This window comes from Clupea harengus, unplaced genomic scaffold, assembly GCF_900700415.2.
Source record: "Clupea harengus unplaced genomic scaffold, Ch_v2.0.2, whole genome shotgun sequence".
In the NCBI taxonomy this organism is placed as follows: Eukaryota; Metazoa; Chordata; class Actinopteri; order Clupeiformes; family Clupeidae; genus Clupea; species Clupea harengus.
In genome coordinates, this window is record NW_024879625.1 from 82,501 (window position 1) to 107,039 (window position 24,539).

Below are 24,539 nucleotides of genomic sequence, written 5' to 3' on the forward strand. Positions count from 1 at the left end.
ACAGAATACACAAACACACTCACTCACTCACTCACTCACTCACTCACACACCTACATGCATACATACACACACACATAAAACACACACACACACAGATATCACAAATACACATAAACACACACACACACATACATACACATTCTCTCACTCATATGCACACACACACACACACACACACACACACACACACACACAGAAGAGATCATACATATACTTCCTGACACACACAAACACACACACACACACACACACACACACACACGCAAACAAGATATCATAGATCATTCCTGACACACACACGCAAGAGATTACACATATACTTCTTCCTGGCACACACACAAATATCACAAATACACAACAATGTACAAACACACACACATATAGGAGATTACACATTGTGACGCCCACCTGTGCCCCTTCAGGCTTCGCCCTGCCAGTGCACGGGAAGGACGAACCTGAGCCTAAATGCTTTATTGTCTGCACCTGTATTTAGGGTGGGGCTATAAAAGGGTTTCTCTCTCTCTCTCTCATTAGGCACTTCTGTTCGGTACTTGTAGGCACTTTATTGATATTCTCTCTCACACGGGCTCTTTGACTTCTTTCTAAATCTGTCCCCCTTTCTATTTCTTTAGCTCTCACTTTCTTATTCATTTACCTAACAAATTGATACATTCATTCACCCATTCATGCACGACATTGAACATTACCTTTTTCATAACCCTATTTGGTTGATTGTTGACATTGGTATAAATAAATTCGTATTATTGAATTTAAACTGTCTTGTGTCTTGTCCCTCATTATGTGACGGTAATCTAACGAGTCTGCCGTTACATAATTTGGGGGCTCGTCCGGGATACCTGTTAAAAAATCCGGATCATAGACTTTCGTGAGTTCAGGTGAGAACGTCTGTTTTACATTGGCTATTCGTAATTTCGTGCAGTCTCTGGCTAAGGAAGAGTGCTCCAGCTGGGCCTTGCCTTTCCTTCGGAGTACTGGTTATTGTTTTCTCTTTATTGTTTTAGTTTGTTATTTTGAGACAATCCTGGTCCGAAGTTGTTGTTAAATAACTCTGTCAGGGGCACACTTCGTGCAGCTTGTCTGTAGCGAGTTCAGCGTTATCCAGTCGCCTCAAGGCCAGCACGTCTCAGAAGAGCTAGCTAGGACAGTTAGCTTATTTGGTTAGGTATTTAGGACGCCAGTGGACTGCCTTATTAGACACACCTTTTCAGTGGGAATTAGCGCCGGCAATCAATGGACGATTTCACCTGGATGCATGAGAGTATTTTGGTTCGTGCTTGCGGATGTGGTGAGTTCTTTTCTTCTGTTAGATCGTAAATTAGAACTGCTGTCTGCGTTTGCAGTGCAAGTTGGTTAACTTGTAGCTGAAAAACGCTTAGTTTGGAAGTTACTGTGATTTGTTTGGAGGTGTCTCCGTTGGCTTGTTTGTTCTCAGTAACTTTGCCTTTTGAGAAGCAGTAAACTGAGCTAGTGAGTGCTTGTTTGAACTTTAACGTTCTTGATGTTTAGCTAAGCTAAATATTGGTAAACAGTTATCTGTTTGTAGATTGGTGTCTACTTGGTTCTGGTTATTAGTTACCAGTTCATTGGTGTGGTGCACTGCTTGTGTATCAGTCTGTTTGCCATTGTGTGTAGCTTACATGTGTGAAAGAGAACTAGTGGCCTAGTCTGTAATTTTCTTTGTGCCTCAAATTTTGTTTTTGTTTTTGTGTCCGCTTGGTAGCCCGTTGCTGTGCATGGTAGCATAGCTTGTGTTTCTTTAAATTCCTATTGTGGCAGAATAGGAAGCACATAGCTATACTTCTGAGTGAACTGGGTTTAGGGCTGTACTGGTTTGTGAGTTTGACTGAGTTAAAATGGCAACCCCTGAAGAATTTATTGCCCAGCCGTCTGAGGAAGGATTGTCTAATTTAACTAAGGTGCAACTCTGTGCAGTGGCTGACCATTATGAACTGACCTTAACTACTTTAGAGAAAAGCTTGAAAGAAACATTGTTTAAGTCTATAAAAAGCCAGCTTATACTTAAAGGAGTTTTGGAATCTGATTCAGATCAGTTACAATTTGAGAAACTGAAGGCTGAGAGGGAGGCTAGGTTTCTTAGAGAAAAAGAGATTGAATCAGAAAGGGCTTTAGAGGTTCGCAAACTCGAGCATGAGCTCCAGCTAAAGCGTATGGAGATGGAGGAGCGTGAGCATGAGCGAGAACATGCTTTGACATTAAAGAAGCTTGATCTTGAACTTAAACAACTGCCATCTCAGCCCCCCTCTCCTGCCCATCAACAACCTGGTTTTGATGTCACTAAGAATATTCGCCTTGTACCACCCTTCATAGAGAAAGACGTGGAGAAATATTTTTCTCACTTTGAGAGAGTGGCGACCACTCTTAAATGGCCCGAGAAGGTGTGGCCTCTGTTGCTTCAGTGTGTTTTTACAGGGAAGGCACAGGAAGTGTTTTCTGCTCTAGGTTTGGAACAAGCTATGAACTATGAGGATTTGAAAACGGCCATCCTTCAAGCTTATGAGCTTGTCCCTGAGGCTTATCGCCAAAAGTTTAGGAAGACCAGGAAGTCAGAACAGCAAACTTTTGTTGAATTTGCACGTGAGAAAGAGCGTCTGTTTGATAGGTGGTGCAGTTCACAGAAAGCAGATTCCAGGGAAGACCTACAACAACTTGTCCTCATAGAGGATTTTATGAACTGTCTCCCTGAAGCTGTGGCTGTCCATCTGTGTGAACAGGAAGTGCAAAAGTTGCACGAGGCTGCTGTTCTTGCTGATAAGTTTGTGCTTACGCATAAGCGTGTACCTGGTAGCGGCTGGGTAAGCCATCAGAACAGAACACGACCACTTCTTAACAGTCAGCAACAGTATGGAGGTGGAAATGATGCTCCGCGCTCATCTCCCCCTGCTAATGCTAGCCGTCCTCCTTATAACAACACAGAAATCATTTGCAACTATTGCAAGAAGATAGGCCATATGAAGTATGACTGTGTAGAACTTCGTAAGAGGAAAGAGAAAGATAAAGGGAAGTCCAAGAGTTTTGGCCTAGTGGCTTCCTGTGGAAGCACCCTGTCTTCTTTAAATGATACCTTGAGTGTTGGACATGTGGTTGCTTCTAAGCAAGAGAAATGTGAAGTTGATGCAGATTACACTCCCTTTGTCACCAAAGGCTCTGTGTCTTTGCCTGATGGGCATTGTAGTGTGCCAGTACGCATACTAAGAGATACCGGGGCAGCTCAGTCTTTTATGCTGTCTGGTGTTTTGCCTTTGTCTGACAGCACTTACACCGGAACACATGTTCTAGTCAGGGGTTTTGAAATGACTCCTGTCCAGGTGCCGTTGCATCGAGTTTGTCTCTCTTCAAAACTGGTCAAAGGTGATGTGGTGGTAGGAGTTCGTCAAGGTCTCCCTGTACCAGGTATTTCATTTATCTTAGGCAATGATTTAGCTGGGGGGAAGGTTTGGGGTAACACCGAGGCCGTCTCGCCACCTGTTGTCTCTGATTCGGTGCCTGAGGTACCACCAAAGCCAGATCAGGGCGCTCGGCGGCATCCTGATGTGTTTCCTAGCTGTGCTGTCACTCGTGCCATGGTAAAACGTGGTCTTGATTCTGATTCGGTGTCTCTAAACGACACTTTCCTTACTAAACCTGATCTAGTTTCATCTAGTGATTCCTCACAATCACCTGTAGGGGAGCTGGAGACTACCAATACTAACTTGGACGACTCCACTGGAGGTGGTGATGACGCAGATGGTGAGAGTAAGTCTGTGAAAGTAGCGCCTCCTTTGGGAGTGATTAATGGTGATTCAGAAGTCACAATTTTGAGTTCCAATGAGCTTGAGCACTGTTCTTGGCCTGACTTGTTTAAGGTTTCACGTGAAGAATTGATTAAAGAGCAATTGGTTGACTCTTCTCTTAAACCTTTATTTGTTTTAGCATCTCAAGAGAAAGCTGAGGATGAGTCCTCCTACTTTGTACAAGATGGCTTGTTGTGTAGAAGGTATGTGTTCCAGAAAGAGAATTTTACCAATTCTTTTGTACAAGTAGTAGTTCCTTGTAAGTTCAGGAAAGCGGTGCTAGACCTAGCTCACAACGAAGTAGCGGGACACACTGGGGTGCGGAAGACCTATGACAGGATTGTGCGTCGGTTTTGTTGGCCTAGGTTAAGGAGAGATGTTTCCTCCTATCTGAAAACATGTCATGTGTGCCAGTTAACACTACTGAGTCCGAGCCTGTTTTTCACTCTCTTAGGTAGTCTGCCATGCCTTGATATTTTTGTTTATTTCACCTAACTAAAAACATTGAGGCAAAAGTGGCATGTATGATTATATTCTAGAATACCTCAGCAATAATAACATGGGAATGAAAGGAATGTAGTAAAAAAAGATTTAATTTAAATCAAATCTAAACAAACCCTTCCAAAAACATACTTTCAGAGGTGCTCAGACTTTGTACAAAAAATACATTGTAAAGATTTTGGAGCAAGGCTTTTGAACTCTGAACTTTGTAAACATAAGTGTTAGTTTTACAAAGGTGAGTTTAGCATTTAGAAAGTGTGTGTGGTTTCACTACTATATATTTATAATTTTAGAGTGACCTGTACCTTTTCAAAACTAGTGTCCCTACAAATGCATATTGATGAGTTAGGTGTAAACACACCTGGGACACCTCAGACAAGAACAATGGCCCTTACCTAATGGCCCTGGAATGTCTTTGTGGCCCGTACCCCCCACAGGATTTCTTGACACACCATGGCCCAATAGAGATCACTGAATTACCATACCCTTATCATATGAATAGCTGTCATTTGCAAATAGGCGGGTCGTTAGGAGCTGAAACCTCACTCAGAGACTGAAAAGTGCAAGAGACTAGTCCTATTCTCCTTACAAAGTGCTTATTTATATTTTTGTTTCAAACTGTGTAAATTTGAAAAGAAAAGGGTTCAAGGTTTCTGGGGGTGTAATTTCTATGTCTCTCCAACAAAAACTGGCTGAGCTTTAAAAGCAATTCCCCATAAAAACCACCATATCCCTGCACAGGGAGCGTGGACTTCAAAGGGTTAACCGGCAAACCTAACCAACAGATTCCTGTTGCGCCATTGCAGCCCATTCCTGCAGTGTCCAATCCTTTTGAATACCTCATAGTGGATTGTGTGGGTCCATTGCCTCGCTCTAAGGCTGGACATTTGTATCTACTAACGGTGATGTGTCAATCTACACGCTATCCTATAGCATACCCACTTAGGTCCATTACGACTAAGTCGGTGTTGAAGGCTCTTACCAATTTCATGTCAACTTTTGGTATTCCAAAAGTTCTTCAAAGTGACCGAGGGTCTAATTTCATGTCAAAACAGTTTGCTAGGGCATTACGTCAGCTTAAAGCCAAACATAACATCTCAAGTGCTTACCATCCCCAAAGTCAGGGTGCCCTCGAACGTTTTCATCAGACGCTCAAGTCTCTGTTACGGTCCTACTGTGTAGAACTTGGGTCTGATTGGGAGGAGGGTCTCCCTTGGCTTCTCTTAGCAATTAGGGAGGTTGTTCAGGAGAGCACAGGCTTTAGCCCTAATGAACTGGTATTTGGACATGCTGTGAGAGGGCCAACCGCTGTCTTAGCTGATGAGTGGTGTACTGCTGAGACACCTGTTAATGTGTTGGATTATGTTAGCGGATTTCGCTACCGTTTGTACGAAGCTAGAGCTGCTGCTAGACGTAAGCTGGGTAAAGCTCAGTCTAAGATGCAACATCTTTACAACCGCAGGGCGAAGCAACGTAGTTTTAAACTTGGGGATAAAGTTTTAGCTTTGTTGCCTATTCTGAATAGTCCCTTTCAGGCTAAATTCGGTGGCCCGTACGAAATTGTGAAATGTTTCAATGATCACAATTATGTCATTAGTACGCCAGATCGGCGGAAAAAGGTCCAGGTCTGTCATATTAATCTTTTGAAACCTTATTTTTCTCCTTTACCAGCTGCACCTGTTGGATTAATTGCCACCACGCCTTTAGGGGGCTCTAGTGATCCAGACTATGTGGTCTCTTCGGTGGATAACGGTTCTGAAAGTCTTGATTTTGTCAGTGAGGAGTCCAGTGAGGGCGTGAGAGGTCCATCACAGGCGATCGTGGAAGGTCGTCTGCGAAATTCTGAGTTCCTAGCAGAGTTACCTTTACATCTTTCCCATTTGAATGATATGGAGAAAACTGATATCATTGGTTTGATTGAGTTTTTTCCTGCTCTGTTTCCTGATGTTCCTACACGTACATCTGTGATTGAACATGATATTGACGTTGGTGGAGCTTCACCAATTAAACAACACGCCTATCGTGTCAATCCTAGGAAGAAGGAATTGTTGCAGAAAGAAGTAGACTATCTGTTAGCCCATGATCTTGCTGAACCTAGTTTTAGTGCATGGAGCTCCCCCTGTTTGTTAGTGAACAAACCAGATGGAACCTTTCGTTTTTGCACTGACTATCGTCGACTGAATTCAGTTACAAAGCCAGACTGTTATCCATTACCCCGATGTGATGACTGCATAGACCGTGTTGGCTCAGCCAAATTTGTGAGTAAATTTGACCTTCTAAAAGGGTACTGGCAGGTTCCTTTAACAGTCAGGGCTAAAGAATTATCTGCTTTTGTAACATCTGATAATTTCCTGCAGTACCGAGTTATGCCATTTGGGGTCAGAAATGCTCCTGCGACTTTTCAGAGGCTCGTCAACCTGGTCTTGGCAGGTATGAAGGGTTGTGATGCATACCTTGATGATGTGGTTCTTTATAGTACCAACTGGACTCATCATTTGCAGCAGATCAACGAACTCTTTACTCGTCTGGCTAACGCTAACCTAACTATAAACCTTGCCAAGTGTGAGTTTGGTAAGGCTAGTGTTACTTATCTTGGTAAGATAGTTGGTGGAGGACAAGTTCGGCCTGTAGGAGCAAAGATTGAAGCCATATGTAACTTCACCACACCTGAGAACCGCCGGGAACTCCGGAGGTTTCTTGGTATGGCCGGTTACTATAGGGCCTTTTGTAGGAACTTTTCTTCTGTTGTTACACCTTTAACAAACCTCCTCAGTCCTAAGGTTCAATTTCAATGGTCTCCTAGATGTCAAGAAGCATTTGACAATGTTAAGTTGTTGCTTGCTTTTTCCCCTGTGCTATCTGCTCCAGACTTTGACCGCCCTTTCAGTGTTGCTGTTGATGCCAGTGAAAGTGGTGCTGGAGCAGTTCTGTTACAGGTAGGATTAGATGGAGTAGAGCACCCAGTAGCATACTTTTCAAGGAAGTTTAATCGCCATCAGCAAGTCTACTCCACAGTAAAGAGAGAAGCGCTAGCTTTAATCCTTGCAGTACAGCATTTTGAGGTCTACTTGGGCTCCTCTCCGAGTCCAATAGACATTTTCACTGACCATAACCCATTGGTCTTTATTGATCGTATGCGAAACCAGAATCAACGCATTATGCGTTGGAGCTTAATTCTTCAGCAATACCCGTTGAAGATTCAACATATCAGAGGCAAGGACAACATTGTGGCAGATGCGTTGTCCAGAGTCTAAGAATAGTTTAGTCTATCTTCACTGTGGTTAGTATCATACACTGTAGTATAGATACCTACTATATGTGTACTGTCTGTGTCACATTTCCCTAGTCCTAGGGGGCCCCAGGATTTAGGTTGATGTGGCACAGGAGGTCTTTCTTTTTGTTTTTGTTTGTTTGTTTGAGGTTTACCTACAGCAAACCTCTTAGTGAGGGAGGTGTGACGCCCACCTGTGCCCCTTCAGGCTTCGCCCTGCCAGTGCACGGGAAGGACGAACCTGAGCCTAAATGCTTTATTGTCTGCACCTGTATTTTATTTATTTGGGGCTATAAAAGGGTTTCTCTCTCTCTCTCTCATTAGGCACTTCTGTTCGGTACTTGTAGGCACTTTATTGATATTCTCTCTCACACGGGCTCTTTGACTTCTTTCTAAATCTGTCCCCCTTTCTATTTCTTTAGCTCTCACTTTCTTATTCATTTACCTAACAAATTGATACATTCATTCACCCATTCATGCACGACATTGAACATTACCTTTTTCATAACCCTATTTGGTTGATTGTTGACATTGGTATAAATAAATTCGTATTATTGAATTTAAACTGTCTTGTGTCTTGTCCCTCATTATGTGACGGTAATCTAACGAGTCTGCCGTTACACACATATACTCCCTGTTGCCTTCTTGACACACATGCACACAGGTACATTGAATCACACACACACACACACACACACACAAATATACACACTTCTCATTCTCCTCCCAGGATTTTTAACATAGAAATACACACACACACACACACACACAAATATACACTCTTCTCATTCTCCTCCCAGAATTTTTAGCACAGAAACACACACACACACACACACACACACGTCTATTGGATCTGTGTGTGATGGTGTGTGTATGTGTGTTTGAGCATGCGTTTGTTTGTGTGCAAGCAGGAAGAACATCTGTATGATTGTCTGTGTGTGTGTGTGTGTGTGTGTGTGTGTGTGTGTGTGTGTGTGTGTGTGTGGATGGGTGCAGTGGAACAGTCCCTTTCCTACCCCATATTCTGATGTTCTCTCCTCTTGTCTGCAGATGCCTGTGAGCTCACACTGGACCCAAACACAGCATACAGACATCTCTCTCTCTCTGAGGGGAACAGAAAGGTGACACGTGTGTATGAGGAGCAGCGGTATCCTGACCACCCAGAGAGATTTGACAGTTGGTATCAGGTGCTGTGCAGAGAGGGTCAGTCTGGACGCTGCTACTGGGAGGCTGAGTGGAGTGGTGTTGAGGCTCAGATGGCAGTGGCATATAAGAGCATGAAGAGGAAAGGGAGGAGTCATGACAGTGGGTTTGGATGGAATGACAAGTCCTGGCTTCTGGATTGCTCTGGTAACAGTTACTCTGCCAGGCACAATTATAAACACACTGACATACCTGCCCCCTCCTCCCGCTCCAGCAGAGTAGGAGTGTACCTGGACTGGCCAGCAGGCACTCTGTCCTTCTACAGCGTCTCCTCTGACACACTCACCCACCTGCACACGTTCCACTCCACATTCACTGAGCCCCTCTATCCTGGGTTTTGGGTTGGGGGTTCAGTGTCCCTGTGCCAGATCACATGACCTCCTGATCCCGCAGGATCACCAGAGTCTGCAGAAGAGTTACACACTCCTGTTCAAACACCATTGTGTGATGCTGTGATGGAACATATTGATAAATAATATATAATTATTGAGCCTATTACATGTTGATAAACATGTTACTATGACTTAACCATCACTGTATTCATAGTTAAACTGTTCAAAATATGCTGGGGAATAAAAAGATGGAAATAGATGTGAATCTCTCTCTGTCTCTCTCTGTGTGTGTGTGTGTGTGTGAGTGGGGGGGGGGGGGAGGGGGGGTGTTACCAATGTCACTCACTCACTCACCAGTCACTCTTATTTTATTTCATTTTTGTGTCATCCCTTTCTAGTTGTTTCTATGATTTTATAAATGACAAACTGATGTCACATGTCATCTCTAAAAGGTGTCATCTCTAAAAGGTGTGTCTGTGTATTTTTGTCCTAACTCTGACTGCTTACTTGTTTCAGTACCTACCTACCCCACTCATTCACACACACACACACACACACACACACACACATAGACACAAAGATAGAGTGAGAGAAACACATACACTCATTCACACATAGCAGATTACTCCTTCCTGACGCACAGGGGCGGGGGGGGGGGGGTAGACTGCTTAACTACTGACTGACCTGAGAAATATGGCTGATCAGCCATTATACACACAGACACACACACACACACACACACACACAGAGAGTTATTTCCTGTTGTGAATTGTGATCTGATTTGTAGATGGATATCACAACATTGTTGTAACATCCTGTCACCACTAGATGGTAGTAGTGCACTGCATTTCAGAGTGACGCATATGCAGCCTTTCACCACTAAAAACCCATTTAGATGCCCTTATTGTTAATGATGTTAATGCCCTTTCACACTAATGTGTTCTGTAGGCATATCCCCATGATTGTTCCATAACATCAACATCTAAATTAACTTTTAATCAAGCTTCCTTTCTCCTCCCCAGCGTAGGCCTCCCTTCCAAACACAACAAGGCAGTAACTACAGCATCTATTGAACAGGGTGTCAATGTCTTTTGCAAATTAAGTTATAAAAAGTGAGTTCCAATGTCCACTAAGTTAGGCGTATCCTTGTTGATGTATAGGTCTAATGTCTTGAACGTAAACAATTAATTTGTTTAATATACTGTTTTACTGCATACATTAAAACATTAAACATTAAACATTAAATCCATTGCATTTAGTAATAAAAAGCTTATATTTTACCCAGTAATTCCTAGGCTTTATACCTATTTGATGTTGTTAGTAGTCTAATTTGCCACGACTAGTGTTCTACATAGATATGAAGAGTCTTCTCTATAGAAGACTGCAACAACAGATCTGATGTTGGATGAGGAGGACTCCATCTTGGGTTGAAGGCCATTGAAGCTACATAAAATACCCAGAACTACAGAGCATGTGTCAATGCAGATCAATTTACAATGGAGACCGGAGTCAAGAGCTGGGTCCTTCTTGAGAATGCTGTCATGACCCGGCTCATGAACCACAACATACGTAAATTGGAGCCAGACCACAGAGTGAACCAAAACAGGTTTATTTCAATAAAACAAAAATAGGGGATAAGAAAGTATATGCAAAGCACCGGGAAAAAAAAGAGTGCGCACAAGCATCAAACGCAGGGTGACAGTGCAAGGCCACCTTCTGAAGGCTAACAGCTTACTTTTACTTTTCATGACATAACATGTGTTACTGTACAGTATATTGCAAATGTATGTGTCTAATCTGTGTTTTACTACAATTAATTCATTTCTAGCAAAAACATTTGAGTAATTGTGTATCTGTCAGACAATCTATACAACCTACCCAAGAACACAAAACAACAACAAAAACAACAACAATAATAATAATATGATATGTGAGTGTAAAACAAACTTCTAACATCATATTGACTTCAGCATGGTCGTCAGTCCATCACACACCTGACATCCAACGAATGGGACATGAAGCAGTGGCAGTGGTTGAGACAGACTGCATAACTTCATACCACCATTAGGAGTTCAGAAGAAGCCAAAATACTTTCCAGTTTAACATCATGCTGTGCCATTAAAAATGCAGTAATATATAAAGGTTGCAGCATCGTACAAAACTGGAACTGATGTGTGACCTAATGGACAGTGATATCTGAGCTACACCTGAATCCCTTCCGACGAGTAGTAAATCTATACGGCTATTCCCCGTTATGGATTCTCTGGTGTCTCTTGAGAGAACACATGTGACTAAAAGTCTTTCCACACTGAGAACACTGATGTGGCTTTTCCCCAGTGTGTGTTATCTGGTGGATGGTAAGTCCTTTTCTACTCCTGAAACCCTTCCTGCATGTAGTACACTGATATGGCTTTTCCCCAGTATGGATCCCCTGGTGTGTCTTGAGAGGTCCTATTTGAGAAAAGGCCTTTCCACACTGAGAACACTGATGTGGCTTTTCCCCAGCTTGAATCCTCTGTACAGTGTTCATATTAGGACATCCTCAGATCTCAGACTCAAACGAAAAGGCGTCAGGTCTCAGACCAAAAGTAGTCAGACTCAGGCGAAACGGCGTCAGTCTCAGAAAAACCTCCGTCATCCTCACACAAAACTTTGTCAAACAAAACGCCGTCACCCTCACACAAAACTTTTTCAAACCAAACGGCGTCATCCTCACACAAAACGTTGTCAAACCAAACGGCGTCATCCTCACACAAAACTTTGTCAAACCAAACGGCGTCATCTTCACACAAAACTTTGTCAAACCAAACGGCGTCATCCTCACACAAAACTTTGTCAAACCAAACGCCGTCATCCTCACACAAAACTTTGTCAAACCAAACGCCGTCATTCTCAGCAGAACTTTGTTAGAAAAAAAGTTGTCAGAGCTAGAGGGAGCTGTTGAGGGAGCTGTTGACTAGCTTTCTGAATGAGCTAAAGTAGCAGCTTTTACAGTGAATACTGCTGTGGTGTTTCTGTTAACTGGTACAGCAAGAAAACTTACTTTTGATATAATACGAAATAGTTGTTTTCTGCAAGCTAGTTCACTAGTGTAAAGTAAACCCATGTTTAGTCCTCACACAGGTGAGAACGCTCCCACCAGCGGACAGAATTGGGCTTAAGAATCAGTGCACAGCCACGGACAATTTTAAGCTTTAAAAAACTAATTTCCAGGCGTTCAAGAATCCGGCAGAGATCTTTTCGTAGGTAGGGTCGACAATGAGGCCCAATGAGAATGGCTACAACAGACGTGGAAACAGAATGTCCGCACCGAAAATTCAGAAATAGATCTGGCTTCCATTTTTTATCATTTTCCGCGAGTTGTGCGTGGCCCTTTTTACATAGAGTCTGGTAATAAATCTATGAAATGTAACGAAAATTATTTATTTTGCTGTGAATAATGAAGGAAGCAATAAATCCGATTATTTGCCAAACCCTCAAGAGCTGTTGCCATGGAGATTTAACGTTACTTTATGTTTGAAGACAAGGTAGCAGCTAGTGTTGAAGAATGGATGACTTGAAATTGGACGACTTTAAATTAATATATGAAATTGAACATCATCACCTATACGGATAAAATAAATAAACAAGGATAGCAAAACAGATTGATAAGCATTGAGAACGGCAGAAACACAGGCAGGACGTCAGATGACGAGACAGATCATAGTGACACAGGCTGTTTTTTTTCCGTCATATGAAGGCTGAGACATGTATAACATTTTATTCAGTCTTACTGGTCCTTTTGTAATGCCAACACGTGCACTTTGTTGTGGATAAGTAAAGCCTATTTTGCTAAATGTTTGTAGTCCTGGTAATATTTTGTTTGGCATATTGGTGAGGTTATTAAGAGGACCATTTCTCAATCGTTTTGTTCTTGATGAATTAATATTTGTTTATTAATCAGTTATTTTTCAACAAATAACTCAATTATGATTACAAAGAGGACAATTCACAACTTTTTATCGCAACTTTTTGGAAAAGCTCCTGCGAAATGTTCTTCGAGAATCCCAGAAAGATACACCACTGCAGCGACAAAAGCTGCACACTTTGTGGATAATTGTCATAAAAAGAAATGTTCCGATGTTTAGTTCAATGTACAGTTAAAATAATTGTTAAGTTGTTATATTGACTGCTGTCATTAAAAGAAACACAGGAACACCATGATTCCTTTAAGCGTTTGTGTCGTGAAGCCACGCCGCCACGCCGCCACGCCGCGCCCCCCCGCCGGGCCCCCCCCCCCCAAAGCTGTAAACCTAGGGGAAACACTGAATGGCGATTGTGTTGTTTAGTTTGACGTCGTTTTGTCTGAGTCTGAGATCTGACAGGAGTTTGGTTGTAGTATCCATGGCAACCAGCTAGTCAACAGCTCCCTCATCTAGCTCTGACAACTTTGTGAGGATGACGCCGTTTGGTTTGACAAAGTTGTGTGAGGATGACGCCGTTTGGTTTGACAAAGTTTTGTGTGAGGATGACAGAGGTTTTTCTGAGACTGAAGCCGTTTCGCCTGAGTCTGATTACTTTTGGTCTGAGACCTGACGCCTTTTCGTTTGAGTCTGACACTTGAGTCTGAGATCTGAGGATGTCCTAATATGAACACCGTACCTCTGATGTGTCTTGAGATCACACATCTGACCAAAGGTCTTTCCACACTGAGAACACTGATATGGCTTTTCCCCAATATGGATCTTCTGATGTCTCTTGAGATGACCTATTTGAGTAAAAGTCTTTCCACACGAAGAACACTGATGTGGCTTTTCTCCTGTGTGTATTCGTTGATGAATTGCAAGAGCGGAATGTCCAGGAAAGAATTTGAATCACTGGGAGCATTCATGTTGTTTCTTCCTTGTGTCCAAATGTTGATTTTGATTCTGGTGTGAAGTCGTCCTGCACTGGGAGTGATTGTGACGTCTCTCTTTGTTTCTTTTCTCCTCACTGTTACTTCCTCTGTTAGAATGGATCCTTTGAACATCTCCTATAATATTAGAAGCAAAACGTTAATCGATTTTAAACAAATAACTATTACTTCTCCTCTATCTAGTATTGAAATCTAACAACACACACTGATATATATTTTTTATTGCTTGGTTATTTGCTAAAATCCATTGAATGTCTGGGGAGATCATTTTTAAACAATTTTCTAAAATTAACTGATAATAATGTTGATTTAAGATGGTGATGAAAAGGATATAGAATGAAAAAACATAAGTTATCCAGACATTTGACACATTTTCTCTTTCTTCTATTCTGTTACCGTGGAAGTCCTACAACACTGAAGAATGTATTTTCATGTTTTTATATTTGTTGGCTATTTGCTAGAAATGTACCTCACATGGAAGTCATTTAGGACGACATTGTCCAATAGGATAAGTGTCTACCTAGAGACTAAATGTAAATGTAAACAGAGATACATACACATGAGTTACAGAACTGGAGAAAAACTGATGGCACTTTCTCTCTTTCAAATGTAACAATAATAGTATCCCATGATTAAGGCAGTATGCATATTATGTTTACTCTCTGTATAGCTCTCATATTTTATTGAATAAAGCACAAGTTAAAGCCATTCACTAATATCCAGGTGTTGTCAATATAAATACCACATTGCAATGAATGGTGTGTTTTTTTTTTAGCTTCTCATGATATAAAATTATCTGCAACTTACTTGTAGGAGAAGAGTCATCACGACCATATTCACTTAAATCAGATTCATCTTCCTCTTTAAATCCCATCAGTGAGAACTTTTCTTCTTTGCAGGCCAAGGTTGGTGAACTTTCTGTTTCAGTCTTACAGTCATGTTCCAGTCCAGGCTTTTCTTCCACTGTCTGATTTGCAAACAGATACTCTTGCAGGAAATCATCAAACTCTTCATCTTCTTTTATTTCCTTCTTTACTGACATCAGCAGTTGTGATGGTTGTCAATCCTGACATTTTAGTTCTGTTTTGGAAAAAAATCCTTGAACTTTCCTTCAATACAAGACTATTACAGTGAACATGTGAAAACAGAGAACTACAGTATAGTTGTACCCTCTGTGACTTACACACACACAGTATACTTCCAGACCATCCAGTGCCTGCCTTATAAAGGTGGCTTATCCAATCAGCTGCAGGAACTTTTGGAATGCAAACTAGAATGTCAAAGGATTATGGGAAAGAATTCCGTGTGTATGACCACCGTTTACACGTCTGATGATCCTCGGGTGACGTGGCCATAGCTCAGACTGCATAATCTCCACACAGCAGGATAGGTGGGGGTGGGGTGGAGGTGTGAACTGAAAGGTGATTGGGTAGGAGACAGTAGGCCGGTAAATTGTAGAAAGCTTGTGTGCTTATTTTAATACTGATATAAGGGTAATATCAGACCTACAAACCAGTTTGAAGCTTCACTTTAAAAAAAAAAAAAAAAAAAACACACAACTGAGTTGAAAAGAAAACAGGTGACCTAAGAAACTTAACTTTTGCTTGAAGTACACAGAGGACATTATCATTTGCACCAGAATCCCAGACATTTACCCCAGTTCACTGAATACTTTTTATTTGTTCATGTTTTGACTGTGGGCAGCAATGGAGTGCTCAGCTGAAGTAGAATTGTAGGGCTTTTTCATCGTGTACCTTACTTTAATTTTAGATGCCATTATCAAGTAAGGAAAAATCTGCACGACACAGGGAGCGCACTAAAAATGATCCGGCTGTAAGAGAAGCATATCTTGCAAAAAGAAAAGAAAGGTACGTGTCGTCACAGCGACCTAATGTTTATTTTGGTTCAGACCCCTCTGAGACACACAACAACAGACATGAATTAAGTTTAACAGTTTTATTGTAGAGGGCCGACAGCCACACACACTTGGAAGCACACAGTCCCTGGGCAAAATGCAGTACATAGTTTTGGGCCCAGCCTATCGCCACGTAACCCACCCCAATCACACAGGATAAAGAGGCTAGCTATAATAGCCACAGTCAGGCACCACCAAGGGGGAGGAGTACAACTTATTGCAGAGAGGCCGATTAGACATAATAAATGCAATACATTGGAACCAAAACTCCACTCACAGTAAAGCCCCAATATCATTCCCAGCTAGGCAAAACACTGGCGTTACAATTCACACGTGAATATACTCATAAGAAATGTCCGTGCACAGATGGCTCACACACACACAGCAAGCTACACCACTATTAAAGTTCGCTCCCACGCTAGTCTAAACAGCCGCTCGTTGCGTTAGGCTGCACTTACCTCCCCAGCAAGTGAAACCCAATAAGAGGGGCTCACCCAGTTCATGCCTGCCCCGCTAAGCGGGTGCGCTGCCGGATGATGAAGAAAACACTTTTGGTCGGCGGCATCCTCCACGCCGACCAAAACACAACAAAACACCCAAACCCCACTAGTTCAATCAGTCCAGGGGCAGTGAAAACAGCGTATCATTGCTGCAATGATGAGGGAGGGAAGATCACGTCACCGTCGCACTTCCACACGCTCTGGCTAGTGAACGGTTGCGTCTCTCTCTCACACTCTCCCGATGCCGCTTCTGCTTCTCCTCTGGCTGTAGCTCTGAACACAAAGCACACACACTCACCAAACGGCAGGCTCGAAGCTGACCCACTCACACAGTATCCACTCGGATTAGTACAACCACTTCCCTTTAGCTGGTATGCTAACATGCATCTCTCCCCACACGCCGGCTGGCAGGTGATGGTTGTTGTCCGGCGTGTCGCTGCTGGATCGCGTCATCACTCCAGCGTCACCTGGGAAATCGCCCCTGTTCCTGTCAGTTACCCTGTATGAAAGGGATTCCTTCTAGGCCGCAACATGAACACTGTTTTCGTTTCAACCCGCTCCACAGGCGCGCATCTACACAATCTTTAGCTCATAAAAAAGAACAGCATCATCACTTGGTATGGGAACTGTACAGCCTGTGACTGCAGTGCCGCATCATCAGAGCACCTCTCCCTATTCTGCAGGAGACCTACAAGAGAAGACTACGTACCAGGGCCCAAAGTATTGTAAAGGACTCCTAACATCCCTGACCATGGACTTTTCAAAACACTGAGGTCAGGCAAACGTCTCTGCTGCTACAAGACCAGAACAGAGAGACTGAGGAGGAGCTTCTTTCCTCAAGCATTCCGTATCCTGAACACACACAATGACTACATGCTTTACGTTAGTATTTCTATGTATGTGACAAATAAACCTCCTTCCTTGTATCAATAAAAGGCAGTAATTGTACTTATACCAATGACCATTTGTTCGTTCGTTCATTCATTCATTCATTCATTCATTCATTCATTCTTCCACAAATTAAAACAACACTGATGAAGCATAAAAACAATCTTTATGAAAAATATGATATATGAAACTGTACAAAACTAAATAAGAAATAACAGATTAAGGACACTCAGTCCTCACTGTCAGTGTCAGGAGAGTCATCTTCCAGTTCCTCAGTTTCTTTTGTGTTGGCACAATTACAGCAACGACATAAGTCTGTGTAACACAGTCCTGCAGAAAAACAGGAACATCTTCCTGTCTCACAGGCACCTTTGCAGCCGCAGTGTATCACATGCAAAACACTGTCAGGGGCCGGATTTCTGGTCATCCAGGTGCAAGGTCCCATCCTCTATTTGCCAACCACATTCAGCAGGTGATGGAGCACTTATATTTTGTTTGCTGATGACACCTTGGTAATGTCAATGATACGTGTCCTGTTGCCAGTCCCTGTGAAAACATATAAACTGCATGGCAAATCTGTCTGCACACTTACAGCAATGACTGCCACATCAGTGTCAGAGCTCTTGATAATGACAGCTTTATGCTCCCGTGCAGCATGTTGTGCATGTAAAAACAACAACAGGTCTTCAACAACACGAACAGACTGTACACCCTCCTTAACAGTCACACAGTGACATTGATTTGTATGTGCGATGTACAAGCAGAGGTTTTTGCCCACTATTGTAAGGTCTGCATTTTTCCATGCAACATACAGGAATTCGGCAAGTGCTTCCTTATTTGTTCCTTCTGAGAGAAACTTTTTCCATTGGGTTGGGGTCCTCTGATCCGGGTCTAAGATTTGTATGCGTTGTGACCCTGCATCAGCTCTACGTGACCGTTCTAGGTTTTTGATACTGATGGGGGAAATCACGAGTCAGCCTCTTCTTCAACATATCCTGTCTGCAACACAACAAAACAGTGACAATTAAGAGTCACAGGAGTATCATGAAAAGCAGAGAGTGGTGGAGGTGGTACAAGACATTACAGGCTAGAACCTATCTGCCATACAGCACATTTAACACCAAAGATGCCCAAGAAAGGCACACAACATCACTATCCACACCACACCACACACACACACACACACACACACACACACACACACACACACACACACACACACACCAGCTATTCTCCTTGTTGCCAACTGGTACATGTCTGTGCAAACAGCAAGACTTAAAAACAGTTTCTCAGGCCTGTCACACACATGTTGTGTAAAGCTGGACTTGCACATGACAAATAATAAGACTTGAGAGAAAAATGCATTGCAGTTACCTGTAGTTTGAAGCATCAAGGCCTTCATTGGCTTTCACCAGTTCAATTAAGGCCTTCCTCAGCTGGCCCATGCATCCTCGGGAATATTTTCAAACTCCACATCAACACAGTGTTTGAAGTTCTCAGCCATGTCTCGAGACTCACCCTCCAACCCGAGCCACGTTTGTAGGCTTGTCCTGTATGTATTCCATCGTGTAGTGGTGAAATAATGTACCTCCTCGTGCTTGACTGAAGTAATATGCATAAAACAATGTTTGTTTTTTGATTTATTAAGACATTCCGGTGTATTTTCTTCGTCTTCCGTATTGCACGACGAATGCATGGTGGACGCCATCTTGCAACTCTGTTGACAAAAAGCAGCTACCTTATTGGTGTAGCATGATCACGTGTCGAAAAGTGCCAGCACTCGCGACCAAGATCCTTGTGCGCTCTGAAGAAACTAGTTCGGCATAAAACATAGACGCACCAAAAATTGACTGGAAAGTCAGCGACGAACTTTTTTTTGGTAGCTAAGCACGACTCGTTCTTTTTTATGAGCTAAAGATTGTGTAGATGCGCGCCTGTGGAGCGGGATTCGTTTTCTAAAGGACTTTTCGTGGTTCATGTTGCGGCCTATTCGTCCAGTGTCCAATCATATAATCAACACTTCGTGGCCATTAGTCCATCAGTTCATTAGTCCACAATAATTGCCACAACGTTCCCCCTGCACACTGGTTACAGCACAACACAATCATACAACAACCACATGATTACACACATCAATAAACAATGATAATTCCCCAGACTGAAATGTGACAAATATTTGTTCTAACTTAACATTGAAACGGATCACATGTAGGTATCTCAAAGGGACATATTGCAAATGAATATGTAACTTGAACTTTGCATTTGATACTGATGGACTAGGAATCACACTTGTCATGTACAATACTTGCATTGTAAATCTTTGGTAATGAGCTTGAATTTTATACTAAAATGGCATAATGCCTTTCAAAAATTATGTGTGTTAACACACTATTATCAGTTATTCTAGAGAAAATGAACAAATATCAATCAAACCTTTTCCATATTGGTAACTATATTTTAATTACATTAATTTACAGTATCCAGTCAAACTCACCAGTGGTACTCAAGGTTGCTGACAAATTATTGTGCAGTGCTATCAGGTCAAGCTTAGTCTCTGCATTGGAATCTACCAAAAACACATACTTTACATTATTTATTTAATTATTGTAGGAAAACCTGTTGACCTGTAGATCAGACAGAGTTGTACCATGGAGAAGAACTACACAACAACAACAAACGTAAACCAAGTGACTTTACGTAAATATGTAAGCATTGTGGGGACACCTTTGGACCTGAGTGAATATGTAGAGAGACTCACCATAGTATACTATCACAACAAAGGTGACAAAAGAGTTATGAGGGAACGCTAACAGGTGAACATGTACAGAAACTCAGAGGTGGGCCACGGCAACAAAACCAGCCAGAGTGAAAAGCAGGCAGACGCTAAGAGCCAGAGACAGCAGAAGAAGTCCTCTGGATGTGGAGACGTTTCCTTTACTGCCACTGGGCTGCTGAGTCAGACATGAATCTGTGGTTGTGGAAGGAGAAAGATCAATAACATCTGTTCTCACCCAAAGAAGCAATGATTTGAGCGAATTATCAATGAACAGCAAAATTAACTCTAATCAAATAATGTCTGAAACATTTGCCGAAAATGTGTTCCATTTTAATCCTCATTTAGCATATATCCTACAGCCATCTATTAACAGAAAACAAATTAATTCTCTAAATACTAAAGCTAATCCATTCTATTTTCCCATACCTAATCATAAATGAGAGCAAACGAATGAGAGCTACCTGAAATGACTTACAGTGCGGTGGCTTATGGCAGTCAGGAGAATCTGCCCCCTTTCCCATTTCAGGCAAAATAACATTCCCATAGACATGGTCCATTATCACATAGCTAGTCGGTCTGCTATTAAGAGTCAGCTCAAGAGCTCATTTACTGAGTGAGAATGAACTTCTGCAGATGCCTAGTGTTATGAGGAGACACTGACATCACCAAGCATGTCACATGACATTTTTTGTCACAGGCAAAGAGCTTCAGAGCACCCAAACCTTTAACACAGACTGCGTGACAGACGACACGGTTCCACAGACCACAAAACCTTTCTCCTCTGTATGCAAAGATCCGCTGAACCCACACACAAAGATCCTGTGGAAATCAAGCAATGTCTGCATTCATGCACTATCTGCAATCTGTGCAGGATCATTTCGATCAGGTGCTTCAATTTACATGTCAGCAGACTCAATGGTAGAGCCTGTTCTAATCAACGCATGATCACCGTGATCATGTGTGTGTATGTCACATTTCAGTCTGGGGAATTATCATTGTTTATTGATGTGTGTAATCATGTGGTTGTTGTATGATTGTGTGTTGGGCTGTAACCAGTGTGCAGGGGGGAACGTTGTGGCAATTATTGTGGACTAATGAACTGATGGACTAATGGCCACGAAGTGTTGATTATATGATTGGACACTGGACGGAGTAATCCCTTTCATACAGGGTAACTGAAAGCAGTGGCGTTTCTACATTAGGGGCAGGTGGGGCACTGCCCCACCAGATCCAGATGACGCTGTTGTGCAGAAAGCTCAATACATTCGTACTTCGCGGCAAAATATATATACATATATTTTTATGCAAAGTAGCGTGAATATGTGTGTGAATAAACTTGACTCACAAGCATTATAGTCTTGTTTTGGAGTAATTTGATTCGTGTGTTTTTCTGTCTGTGTGCTTGCTCTGTGAAATGCTGCTCTCCGCTGTCCCTCCCTTTCCGGTGGGGCAACGGCCCACGCTGCCCCACCGTTACCATGGAAACACCAATGAGCGTGAACCACACAGGCCAAAGTTAACATTGAGCGGTGGGGCACTTTCAGATGTGCCCCACGAAATCTGCCTGGCAACTAGACTGGAATAATGAGAAAAACCGCGAGACCTGTACCCCGTGACTAAGAAAAAAAAAACGTACAGTCAGATCAATGCCAGTAACGGCACTGTTAGTTAGCTATCGCTAGATTTCGACTATTTTGGAAGTGTTTTTTAATTCATACAATGAATAACGTAGATTATTTGTTGAGGGTGCAATTTAGTACATTGCCGCTGGAAGAAAAATTAGAAATCAAACGTTTGGGACCACACAGACCAGACGACTTGATCCTGCTGCAGCCTGGTCAGAAAGCGACTCGAACTTTCAAGACGGAATGGTGTGACAGAAAGACATGGCTAACAGCTAGCACATCAAAACGAGCACTGTTCTGTTTCCATTGCCTTCTTTTTGGAATTGGTACTAATGCAGACTCAGTTTGGACAACGGATGGATTCAAAGACCTGAAGCATCTGGCAGAAAGAACAGTGAAACACGAAAGCTGTAACCCCCATAATCAATTGCGCCCTGCAATTGGGACTATTGGGGCACGTCAACATCATGGCACAGCTAGACATTTTAGAGCACAACAAACAGACGGAGGAGAATCGTTATGTACTGGGGAGGCTGATATCGTGCATAAAGCCCTGTGGGAAGTGCGAACTTTGAGACGATGTGCGAGGGCGACACCAGGCTGCAAAGTTTTTTGGAGCTGATGGATGTATCAATGAAATCTGCAAGAACAAAGTTTCGTTCATTTAGCAGCATTTAGTTGCTGTTATTTGTTTCAGTTGTGCCTTTTGCTTCATATTGTATGCCACACGTGTGCCACAAGCTTAATAAATTAAACCAGGACACTCTGCACAAACATATTCAGCGGGCAAGCACCCAGGCTGCAGTGCACAGGAGGAGCCTGGAGTGTTACCCAGACATTCCTCCTCCAATCAATCATGGCTGGAAGATGGCTATGAGGTGGACTGGATGTCACTTCCACCAGCTCCAGAGGCAATCCTTGAGCTTGTTCACTGCTCCTGCAAAAAAAAAAAAACTGTCAGGGGAAAACGTACATGCAAAGTGTATGAGCTGCCATGTACCAACCTGTGCAAGTGCACAAATTGTGATAATAACACCTTAGAATAGGACTAGGGAGAGATCTCACCCCTTGGCATTACCCTGGTATGGCAGCACTGCCAGGGAGGGGTGGCTCTTTGTGTACTAACCGACCTTTGCCTTGTGGCTCTGGTCCCAGTGCTCAGGAAATCCTCATTTTCCCCTTACCTTTCCTTTCCCCCTTGATGAATAAATATTTCTTAGACTATAACGTTTTGTGTTGCGTGGTTTATGAGTCTACCATCGACTCCATACAAGGTGAATGTCAAGTTTAATCAACGTTAGAGACAAGGTAAATGAGGTAGTAACAAATAGCATAGCTAACCGTAAGCAAGGCTATATAGTACAAACTACGGCTCGTTAGCGAACTAAAACTATTTACACCATCACACACGCATAAAAAAGACGGTTTAGAAAAAAAACATGTTTTAAAACGGCCTAATACTGATCAAATTATTACTTACAACACGTCTCCGTTTCAATGGGTTGGAGCTGTCGCGGCAGCAGTGAAAGATGTCAACATGAGTAATCGGTGAAACGGGTGTCAATATGGCTGCATCTGATTGGTTAATAATTTTCTTACGCCAGTATAACATCGTGTTATTGGTTCGACTGATTTAGTAGGCAACTGTGTTAGCCGGCGAGTTTAACAAACAAACTTTTACACTATGGGTTTGACAAACTCCACGGGAAACTGTCCTGGCAACAACTGGTTTATCGTTAGAAATTATATAATCATGCCAACTTTAGAAATGTAGGTCCTCCGAAATTAAAATGCAAAGTTGAACAGATACGAGGCTTCGGCCCACCACCTATAGGCCTACTGCATATAATCAGCTACCTCTATTTTTGTGACGGTGACATGACGTCATACAAAATTGCCCCACCAGAAATTTCAGGCTAAAATCGCCACTGACTAAACACCAATAAACACAACGATGCGCATACCGAAAACGCGACCGCAGTAATTCACTAACAACCGTAGGTTAGCCGACTGGCATTAATACAGCCATCCTAGTAGTCAACTTTTCATAATTATGAGTTGTCATTATCCAACGTCACACAACACTGAATAAAGTTATCTTGCTGTCTCCGCAGCGGGAGGAAAAAAAATGCTGTTTGAATGCAGCTCCGTGGCGGGAGTGACCCTTCTCCTTGTCTGTGTCAGAGGCATTCTCATTTAATTTTCTTTTCATTGTCCCTGTCTTAAGCCACCGATCCATGACCTTCTTAATAGATTAGGCTACTCTTTAATAGATTAGGCTTCTAGTGACGGTGTTCTCTTCGTTCTGAGTTGTATGTTAGAAATATCGCAATAATTTACTTGTGGCCGTCGCGGACCACTACGGGGCACTTGCGGACCACACTTTGAGAACGACTGGCCTAGGCCAATTCATACCCCCTCAGACCAGATTATACCCCCATGATATCAGTAGTGTTGAGTTACTCTAGCTGTTATGGAGACTATGTTGTCTGGTCAGAAATGCTTAGAAGCCACTGTGGTGCATCTGATTAAAATGCCTGAGATGATTTACAATCCAAAGTTGAGGTTTATTATGAAGTTGAGATGAATACCTCACATTAATAATAGCAATATTCCTAAAGTGACACTACTTCCTACATTACTCACGTAGTCCATCACATTCCAACTGCTAAACAGCACCGGTTATTGTTAAACATGTCCTTATGCCCAGGGCCGGCTCTAGCCCTTTGGTTGCCCTAGGCGAGATTGAGTTCTAACTATGTTAATTAATGGGAAGTAGGTCCAAGGGTGACACTAGAACTAACCCATTTGTCGGCCTAGG

The 24,539-nt window shown here is 42.5% G+C and overlaps 1 protein-coding gene across 1 annotated transcript in view; it reads left to right on the plus strand.

Annotated features, from left to right (window-relative positions):
* The window catches only part of LOC122129296 (stonustoxin subunit beta-like), a 14,676-nt gene extending 5,432 nt beyond the window's left edge, over positions 1 to 9,244 (plus strand). Inside the window, exons 3-4 of the mRNA XM_042704310.1 lie at positions 8,636 to 8,982; positions 9,182 to 9,244. Of these exons, the coding sequence (XP_042560244.1) occupies positions 8,636 to 8,982; positions 9,182 to 9,244 (410 nt within the window). The remainder of the gene's footprint in view (positions 1 to 8,635; positions 8,983 to 9,181) is intronic.
* Positions 9,245 to 24,539: the final 15,295 nt, after the last annotated feature.